The sequence below is a fragment of the Elephantulus edwardii genome, unplaced genomic scaffold, assembly GCF_000299155.1.
Source record: "Elephantulus edwardii isolate Elephantulus edwardi_28Jun2011 unplaced genomic scaffold, EleEdw1.0 scaffold00444, whole genome shotgun sequence".
NCBI classification, from domain to species: Eukaryota; Metazoa; Chordata; class Mammalia; order Macroscelidea; family Macroscelididae; genus Elephantulus; species Elephantulus edwardii.
In genome coordinates, this window is record NW_006400194.1 from 782,419 (window position 1) to 793,409 (window position 10,991).

The following is a 10,991-nucleotide window of genomic DNA, read 5'->3' on the forward strand; positions in this document are numbered from 1 at the left end:
TCAGAAAAATAAATAAATAGTAATAAAAATTAAATACAAAAAAAGAAAAAGAAAGTGTGAGGATGGCGCAGGACAGGACTCGGTTCAGATATTTTGTACGTAGGGTCGCTATGAGTCATATGACTCAATGGCATCTAACAACAACAATACTTTTGATGAGATTGTAAAATGGTACAACCACTCTGGAAGATAGTTTTATGTTTCCTCAAAAAGCTGAACGTAGAAATGTCATATGACCCAGCTTATCATGGCTAGGAATATACCTAGAGGAAAATGGAACTAAGATATCAATGGGAATTTGTACACTAATATTCATAGAAGAATTATTTAGAATAGCAAGATAATGGAAATAGCCCAAATGTCCATCAACAAATATATTGAGAAATTAGGGTATATTCACACAATGGTATACTATGCAGTACTCAGAAGCAATGATTTTGTAAAATGTTATATAACATGGGAGAGGCTAGAGATCAATATGCTGAGTGAATTAAGTCTCATAAGGACAAATATTGCACAATACCATTATAGTTCAACCAGATGAATAACCAGTTAGTTAGGTGCCATTGAGTTGAGTATGACCACAGTGACCCTATGAACAACAATCTTGAACCCTGTCCTACCTATCCTGTGCCGTTTTCACTCTTTCTAAAACACTATAGCCCATTGCAGCAGTCACTGTGTCAATCCACCTGGTTGAGAGTCTTTCTTTCACCAACATTCCACCTTTCCAAGTATGATGTCCCTCCCCAAGGAATAGCCTCTCCTAGCAGCATGCCTGTAGTATGTGAGGCAATGTTTCAACATATTTGTCTCCAAGCATAACTCTGACTGCACTTTCTCCAAGACATACTTATTTGTTCTTTTGGCAGTTTTGGGGGATATTTAGCAGTCCACGGGGATATTCAGTAATCTTCTCCAATACCATAGCTCAAAGGCCTGAATTAGATATATCTTAGTCCTCCATAATTGACTTAATTGCTCCTCAATAATTGGAGAAGTCCTAAGTATTGAAAAGTCCAAGACTTTCCCGGTGGAATATGTCTCCTGATTTCCTAACAGGTGGTGCCTAGAATGTTGATTGTGGTCCAAGCAAGATGAAATTGTTGGCAACTTCAATTTTTTCTCCATCAACGTGGTGTTGCTTATTGGTCCATTGGTAAGACTTTTCCTTTTGTTCATGTTGAGATGCAATATTTTTTTATAATCTTCTGCAACAAGGGCTCCAAGTCCTTCTCACTTCCAGCAAACAAAGTTGGTTTATCTGCATTATTCAGATTAAATTGAGTCTTCCTCTGATCCTGAAGCCACATTCTCCTTCAAATATTCCAGTTTCTGGAATAATTTGATCAGCATACACATTGAATAGGTATGGATAGAGAATACAACCCTGACACATTATGTTCTTTTTTTTTAATTGTCCATATGTAGTATTTTATTTACAGCATTTTTTTTTACACAATCCATTCCGAATTTTAAATCATGTCATTTTCCCTTGCTGTGTTCAATACAACAGCCTCTTGGTCTAGGCACAATTAAGTGTTCTAAAATTCCCATTCTTCTCAGTGTTAGCCATAACTTATGATTCACACAGTCAAGTGCCTTTGCATAGTCAATAAAGAATAAATAGACATTCTTCTGGTATTCTTTACTTTCAGCCAGGATCCAACTGATATCAGCAATGAAATCTCTGGTGACATGGACTCTTCTAAATATGTCTTGAACTTCTAGCAGTTCCCTATCTATGTACTGTTCTAGCCATTTTTTAAGGATCTTCAGCAGTATCTTGCTTGCATGTGGTATTAAAGATAATGTTTGATAGTTTCTACATTTTGTTGGATCAGAAGAGGAAGACTCTGGATGAGGTGGATTGACACAATAACTGGGGTAATGAGAGAAGGTGTGTCAGAGACAGTGAGATTGGCTCATGCTAGAGCAGGGTTCAGAGCTACTTTGTATAGGGTCACGATGAGTCATAGTCGACTCAATGGCACATAACAACAAGTCTTACTATCCTACTTTCTAAGGAGTAATCTGGCTGTATTTTGGCCAATACATTTGCTTACCCTTCTGTAAATTCACGTTGTTAGGTGCCATCAAGTCTAGTACGACTCATACTCATAGCAACCCTGTGAACAAAAACTCTGAACCCTGTTTTATCCTGCACTATCCTCACATTTTCTGACACACAAGAGCCCATTGCAGCAGTTACCATATCAATCCACCTGATTGAGGGTCTCCCTCTCCTTCACCAACCCTCCACCATTCCCAGCATCATGTCCTTCTGCAAGGAATAACACCTCCTAGCAACATGTCCAAAGTATGTGAGGCAAAGTCTCATCATCCTCACCTCCAAAGAGCACTCTGGCTGTACACTAACCAAGGCATATCTGTTCATTCTCTTGGCTGTCCACGGGATGTTCAGTACTCTTATCCAACACCACAGCTCAAAGGTGTCAATTATTGTCATCTTTATTCATTGCCAAGCTCTCAGATTCATAGCTAGTAAATAGAAAGACCATGGCCTAAATCACACACCACTTGGATTTCAAACTGACATCACTACTCATCAATAATTTGGGAAGGTTCCTAATCACAGATTTTCCCAGTGAAATGTGTCTCCTTATTTCCTGACTGCTGGTACCAAGGGTATTAATTGTAGATCCAATCAGGATGAAACTGTTGATAGTTTCAATCTCCTCTCCATCACGACCCTGTCTACTGAGCCGATAGTAAGAATCTTCATTTTCCTGACATTGAGATGCAATCCATACTGAAGGCTTCATTCCTTGATCAACAAGCAAGGTTGTGTCACATAACGTAGGTTACTGATGCCACACTCCTCCTCAAAGAGTCCAACTTCTCAGATAATTTGCTCAGCATACAGATTGAATATGTATAGAAGAGCACAGCCGTGATGCACTCCCTTCCCATTTCCAAACCATGCAGTGCTCCACTGCTCTGTTCACACAACAGCCTCCTGTTCCATGTATAGGTTCCACATGGGCACAATCAAGTGCTCTGGGATTTCTATTCTTCTCAATGTCATCCACAGCTTGTCGTGATCCACACAGTCAAATGCCTTTGCATAGTCATTAGAGTAGAAGTAGACTTTATTTTGGTATTTCTTACTTTCAGCCAGGATCCCTCTGACATCAGCAATGATATCCCTGGTGCCACAGCCTCTTTTAAATCCTGCTTAAACTTCTGGCAGTTCCTTATCTATGTACTGTTCCAGCCATTTTTTTAATGATCTTCAGTAGTATTTTACTTGCATGTGATATCAGTGATATTGTTCAATAATTTCCACATTCAGTTAGATCACCTTTCTTGGGAATGGGAACAAATATGGACCTCTTCCAATCCAGTGGCCAGAGAGCTACCCTCCAAATTTCCCAGCATAAACTGAGTGCATCTAAGGCTGCATCTAAGGCTGCATCTGTTAATTAAAACAAGTCAAACTGGATAAAGGTGTATACTGCACTGAAACAGATGAGGAAGAGAATAATTTAAAAGCGATGTATGCTAGGGTATTGTGATTATCACAAGAGTCCACAATTAAGGTTGCATAGTATAATGTACTTGGGGTGGTGGGAGGGGTGCAGGAGGATTGTGTACCAGGGAGAGAGGTTTTCTTTGGCTTTTCAAAGAGAGGAGAGAACGGGGGTGGGGGGGAGGCTGGGCTGGGAGAGAAGTGCAGCAAAGAATGAATGGAAATCCAAAATCTCTGTAAATGTTCATTAAAATTATTAAAAAAATTTTTTTTAAAAATCAAGTCAATTGGTATTCCATCAATTCTTGGGGCCTTAATTTTGGCCAATGTCTTCAATGCAGCTTCTGCTTTCTCCTTCATTACAATTGGCACCTGTTTGTATAGTATTTCCTGATTAATTTTCAGTGTTAATCAATTCTTTCTGGTACAATGACTCTGTGTATTCCCTTCACCTTCTTTTAATGCTTTCTGGATCATTCAATATATTGCCCACAGCATCTTTCAGTATTGCAACATGAGGCCTAAATTTGTTTTTCTGTTCTTTCAGAAATTCATGTTCAATATTACTTGCCAATGCAAAGAATAATTCAAAGGCATCAGTTCTTCCATCTTTCTTATTCATCGTCCAGAATATGAGACCCAGCACTTTCATATGTGCACAGTGCCAGAGGGACGTGTTGAGGAGGGTGAGCCACTCTAGGATTTGAACACTTGTTCAGCTTCCCTGAAACTCTCCACAGATTCCCATGGTGTGAAGCAGCACAGACACTTCACAGTTTCCCTGTGGCTGACACTGTACACAGCAGTAGGGATGACAGGAGTGGCCAGGGGTATCCTGTTCCACACATGCACACTAGCTTTAACAAGCCTTTGAAATAGTCTATTATTGTTAATTAAGTGCTTTGGACTATTTATTTATACTGCTGTTATTATTGTTGTTTGCCGCCTATTTGGAACCAATCCCATGGCTGATCCTCCAGAGGATGTTCAGAAGGAGTTAATTGTTTGCGTTAATGGAAGAGATTGCCCATCTTTCTCCCATGGAGCATGTGGTGGATTCAAACTGTGTGCCTTCAAAGTTGCAGCACAGCCTCTTGCCACTAGGCCATCAAAACTCCCTATTTATACTAACATTTTTTATTAGAGTTTGTAGTGACTCACAAAATATAGGCAACAGTAATATATGTGTCTATTGGCTAAGTAGAGGAACACCATTCTATGTATTCAGGCCTCTACAAGAACAGAGCCGGAGATTTTTGGTACAAAAGGGAAGATGACCCTCAGCAGCTGACTCATTTTGCATGTGTAAAATGCAGTTAATGAGAAGCCCTCAGAAAGGCAAATAATGATGATTTCAATGACTTCTTAAGGACATGTTTCTAAATTATTTAATCCCTGCCTACGACATTGCTCATGAATTTATGACCTCTTACTTTTCCATTCTGCAGTCTGATGGTAAGCAATGGCTTTTCTGACAGGCAAGTAAATTTCTCCCATTGCTTCTGCTATGAACTTTTTTTTTTTCAAAGATGAGGGAGGAATACTTTATGGCACAGCACTCTGCATCCCATCCCTTTTATTTGCAGGGTTTAGCTGTCATAAAAGCAAGGAGAGTAGCAGTGGCCATGTTCCCTGAAATGAGCTGAGTCCCATTAAATAAAGACAAATGAAGAGACTTCCAGATGGTGACTCACACACAAAGGAAGCTGGAACAAAGGGATTAAACTGGCTACCTTCCTGAACAAGGAGTGCCTGGCTCTGCAGAGAGGCCGGCCAAGAACAGAGTAAGCTTCAGTCCTTTTCTCAACCCGGGGGTCTCAACTCTCCAAACTCATATCTGAATTCTTCCAAAGAATCCAGGAAGAAACCTCACTACCCTCCTAAAACCTGAGGTCCGACCATACAGCAAACAGTTCGTCAGTTGCCCATTGCACATTTCAGTGAACGTGTGCTAGAAACAACTTTGTCAGGAAGTCTTCTCAGATGTGTCATTACAAAGTGCACATGCAGGCCAGCAAGAAAAGGCTCTTGGAGGATGGAACCGTGAAAGTGCAGCCAGACTCTAACAGGAGACAAAATCACTCCAAGGAGGGAGTCCCCAAAGCTGAGGAAGTGCTGAGTATGGGAACCTTGAAAACAGAACGAGCTGGGAATGGTCTTCCTCAAGGCTCTTGAGCACGTCCTCAAGTCTGTTCTAGGACTTCTGCAGCCCTAGAAGTTTCTAGTAACCCTAACCACAGTGTCAGTGCCTTTTGTTTACCATCAGCTCCACAAGTCTGATCCACAGTACTATGCCTGCAATTGCTGGGTACTGGGCTCCAGGGCAATCCTAAAACCATGAAAAACCCAATCCTTAAGAGTGTGTGGAATCTCCCCAGTTTTTCAGGTCACCTCCTCTCATACAAGTCAATCTTCCAGACACAATGATGACAGGGTCATGCTCTCAATCCTTCTATAGGCGGAGACGCATCCATGTCTATGTCCATACCACAAATGGACAAAACTTGCCTCAGAAAGTACTCTGAAAGCACTCTCAGCACCAATCCTCCCTCCATGGAGGACAGAGGGAGGGAAGTGGTGTTCTCTCTCACCAGAGCCCAATAGGAAACTATAATAGGATATTCCTCTTTCACTGACGAAACCAAGGCTTGACTAGAGAATTGTTGTTTACTGTTGAGTTGTAACCAACCCTTAGCTGACCCCCTAGTGGGTTTTCAGAGGCAGTTAATCACACAGGAGGAGATTTCCCATCCTTCTTCCATGGAACATCTGGTAGATACGATCTACAGGACTTCAGGATTACAACTCAGTTTCTTACCACTAGAGAATAAGCTGGGGGGGGGGGGAGAAAAATGAAAAATAAGAAAAAAACAAGCTAGACAAATACTTGTTTTAAAGATAGCAAAAAATCCCTCATTGTTATCAAGTCAGATCTGACTTATAGCTGACCCTCCAGTAGGTTTTCAGAGGCTGTAAATGAACGGAAGGAGATTGCCCATCTTTCTTCCAGGGAACAGCTAGATTTGAGTCTCATATCTTTAGGTTGGCAGCACAATTACCTTCCTAGAATTCCCTAAAGATAAGTTAATGACTAATCTCATAGAGAATAAAAATCTCTCCAAGTACAAGTAATTCAAGCTCTTGAGTAAGATCCAATGGGTATGAAGAGAGAGTTCATGAAGATGAAACACAAGAATAAAAAATAGACCAACAACAAAAAGTAGGAGGGCCACAACAGAATTTTCTTAAAAAGAGGTCTAGCTAAGTCACCAGGTGCCACTTTATACTGAATTAATATCATAATGACAATGCCCAAGAGCAAGAAGTCTGGCTAGTGTGGAGCTAGGTGCTCTGTAATGGGCTCAGGGGATTGTCACAGCCTTCTTTGGTTCAGGAGAAATTCTTCAGATTACTGTCCTGCTGTTGTCTTTGTTGAGGTGCGTGTGTTGGATCATTTCCTAGTAACTCTATATAAACAGAAGGAAGCATTTGCATATCCTCATAATCATTGCCCTGTGTAAGCCTATTGTTTCAGCCATTATGTCACTATATCTCTTTGAGAGTCTTCCTCCTTTTTGCTGGCCTTTGCTATACCAAGCATGATTCCCTTCTATAGAGACTGGTTTCTCCTGGTAATATGTTCCAGGTACATAATACAAAATCCAGTGATACTTGCTTTTAAAGAGCATTCTGACTGCACTTCATCCAAAAGAGATCTGTTGTGTGTCTTTGATTGTCCATAGAATAGTCATCCTCACCAACACCATAACTCAGACATCAATTCTCAATATCTCTTATTCCTTTCTTATTCACTGCCCTGAGATACTCTTTAAACCTTGAGCAGAAAATAACTCCTAAAGTCACTCAAAAGCAAATTGTCTCAGAAAATAATAAATATCACCTCAAAGCACTTTATTCATTTAAAAATATTTTATATGAGATTAGTACATTTTAAAATAATGATGGGACTATAAAGGAGAAAGGAAAAGAGACTGACAGAAACAGAACAATTAAAAGGGGAATGATGAGAATGTCCGTGCACTATAAGGAAGGTAACTAATCATCAGCACTGAATATTCTACGTAGAAATTGTTGAATGGAAGACAAACTGCTGAGTAAACCTTTACTAGAATACAAGGATTGATTTTACTGTTCCCATGCTGACTAGTGACTCCCATGTGGGAATTCACATTGTGGAAATGGCTAAAGTGAGCATGGCAGGCTCACAGTGACAGAACCTTCATCAGTAGAAAACCAGAGGGGAAGTGTACTAGAGCTCCAGCCTAAGGAGAGTAGGTTGAGAAGTGCGCATAGAATGCAGTACTAAGCTTCCTGGAACCCAAAGTTAAAGAAGGAAATGGATGATAGTATGTAATCCTCATTACAAGCAGCCATAATCATTTGTTGGGAAAATGAGTGTTTTGCTCATACAAGGATCTGAAGACATATGAGGGTCATTATAGTTTCTGCCTTGTCAGGAGCATTTACTATGAAACACAATCTTTCCTCAACCTCATCCAAACATCATGCTTAGCCCTGGAAGTCTGATATGTTTATGTGAAGATTCTCATAAAATTCATCCTAGCCAGGGTTCCTCTCTCCCATCTGAAGTTGGTTCTGGGGTGCATGGGAAGAGGGCAGATGGGAAGTGGAAAGCCAGAAAGCAATGCTGAGACCTGCAGCTCTCCTATTACAAAACACCAACATTTTGTTTGAAGAGGGGGAAAAACAACAATAGCCCTTCTACTTACAAGGTAAAGACAAACCTCTCTGGTATCATAAGCCCTCTTTACCTTGATAACTCTGTATATCTATTTATGACTCACACTGGGCAATCCTGGGGACAGAATCAAGTTCATTATCAATAATTTTTGGTCCTAATTATAGCTTATACTGTAATTGAGTGCTTACTCCTATGCTCCCCAAATTTCCTTTTGTTCAAAAATGTTCACTGAAGAGGCTAATTTTGACAGACAATGGCTGGTTTTAGAGTATTCTCTGAAGTGCTCGCTCATTGTTGCTGAGAACTTTAACTAAGCTGATGAAGAGTCTGGAAAGTTCTAAGTGAAATGAGAGTCAATGGTCTTAACTGAGGAGGGTGAGTGGAGGACAGAGACACAGAATTCTGTGAGGATGCCATTGAAGGATGCCTCTGACTCCCTGTGGGACCCTGGGTCTCTGATGAGCTGCAGGCTTGCCTCAACTCTGGAGCAGCGGCTTGTCCTTGAGAAATGAGATCTGCCAGTACAACCTCAGCATGAGCAAAGCAGCTGAAGCTTGGGGCCACTTCCTGATTGCATTATGAAGTAGCACCACTGGGCTTAATCCAATCTCCAGGAGGAGGTGGCTTCCGGAAAGTTTCTGCTTTCAAGTGGCAAAATTAGGTCAACAAGGCCAGAGATTGTAAAAGAAGGAATTCCCCACTGTTGAGTAAATGGTGGTCACAAGGTGCAAGGCTCAAGGGCAAGAGGCCAGAGGAGTGACCATTCTAGCACATGAGTGGCAAGGGACCAGTGGGCAGTTCTGGCCTGCTATATACAGGCATATGGTCCGTGACAGCCCTGACCTGTCAAATGCCAGGTGAGCCCATGCATAGACCCTCCTTGTTGTGTAGGTCAGGAAGGGGTTCCCAAAGCTACTGTGCAGTAAGAAAAAGACTTGAGCCCTTCTCACCATAGGGCTGGAGTGTGTCCACTACAACCTGGGATTTATCCACCTATCAGCATGCAGACCTGCACAACTCTCAAGCCTGCATTAGAAAGAGCTCTCTTCCCTCCTGGCTCCTTTTAAACCTCAGTGAAACAACATCACAAGGCTGTTAAGATGGTCCAGAAGACCACTTACAAAGATGTGGTCTCATCAAATATACCATGCACATGAGTGTGAGCTTTGGAGCTCTGTACTCTGGCTTGCCTTAGCTTTGCCACCTCATTGGGTGGACTGAAAGGAAGCACTCAATAGATGATAGTATCTGCTACTGTGTCCACTATCGTAATTAGAAAGAAAAGACAAAGCTATGGGGATGGGGAAGGATGTGTCTCAAAGTCTGCTCCTTTAGTCCTTATTCCTGGGGCCTCTGGCACATAATTCTACTAAACTACACCACAGATGACTGAGGAGTGCATTAGCTGTCATCTCACACCAAGACCTCCTGGTATTTTTGTTACAAGGACCCTCTCTGTATTCTTTCACCTACTGACTATGGGGAGAAACAACCATGCTTGTTTCTTGACATGCTGGTTGAAGGAAGGCCAAATGCCAGGATGATAGTCTTTTCCAACAACCAGACTCAGACAGGTTACCTGTAAACGAGCTAGTTAAGCTCTCAGTGTGTCTGCATCACCAGCAGGCACCCTCCAGCCCCGCCCCCACCCCTTTCTTCAGGCCAGGCCAGCTGCCCGGTAACTCCCGCCATAACCCTGCCTCAGCCAGCCCTTTTCGCGCTGTGCCGCCCCTCCTTCATGTCCCCCAGTAGTCCTTAGCTGACATCCTTTCTCCACTCCGTTCTGTCCCTTAAGCCTCCTTCCTTTTTACTGACCAAAGCCTTGTGTCGTGCACAGCTGGATGTTTATCAGCATGCCCAGCCGTGGACAAATAAAAATTTTGTGATTGCAGCAACCACCAATATCAGAACCACAGGATAATATCTTAGAGAAAGAGATCCAAGTATTAAAATTAAGTGGCTACTCTCCGGTTGTCCGACCCAGAGGCGCCTCCAAGCCAGACGCTTGGGGCCTCGCTCTCTGGCTGCAAAGGAGCAAGCTGGCGCCAAGCCAGCCAGGAGCAAGACGCAGCTGCAGGGGTGCGGACCTGCGGCGCAAAAAGGAGGCGCGAGGATCTCTGTGCCCGGCTGATACGCAATCCTTAGGCCGCCCTGAGTCCCAGCGGCTCCTTCAGGGTCCTGTCCCCGCCCCAAGGCTGCCTCCACCCGCCTTCTGTGATGGTAGCGAAGACAATCTGTGAGGAAGTGAAGGAACAGCACAGTGTCAAGCAGGTCCTGTTGGAGATGGTTTTCCTTGCAGAACTACCCCAAACACCAAATGGCAAGCCCTTTCTGAACAATTTATCTCCCCATAGATTAACCCTTTAACGCAAGAATTAAGAACTCTCGAAAAACGAACAGTAGTGGCAGCATTTATCTTGATATTCTGTCTTCTCCAGCACATTTCAAAAGTAATCTTGTCTATTTGTTCTTTCCTGTGTGAACCCAACCCAGATGATACTGGAGTGCTGGCAAGTGCTTCCGACTACAAAATAGAGAAAAGTGCAACAGGATAGTTCAGGAATGGTCTCAGAAACGTACGTTGTAATTAAAGAAATTATTGGAAATCCTCTCCAAATAAAGAGATTTCCAATTAACTGCTTTCTATTGACCGATGCCTTATCTTGCCCTGTGCACGTATTATCTGGTACACCACCGCTGTGTGGTGGACATATTTGAACAATTAGGAATAATATATTCCTGTAGCAACACTGCCTCCTAGCAGGACAATGTGTG

At 42.3% G+C, this 10,991-nt stretch overlaps 1 protein-coding gene across 1 annotated transcript in view; it reads left to right on the forward strand.

Moving 5' to 3' along the window:
- LOC102863782 (40S ribosomal protein S26-like) overlaps positions 1-10,361 on the forward strand; it is an 11,035-nt gene extending 674 nt beyond the window's left edge. Inside the window, exon 2 of the mRNA XM_006902741.1 lies at positions 10,201-10,361. Coding sequence (XP_006902803.1) covers positions 10,201-10,361 — 161 coding nt within the window. The remainder of the gene's footprint in view (positions 1-10,200) is intronic.
- The last annotated feature ends 630 nt before the right edge of the window (positions 10,362-10,991 follow it).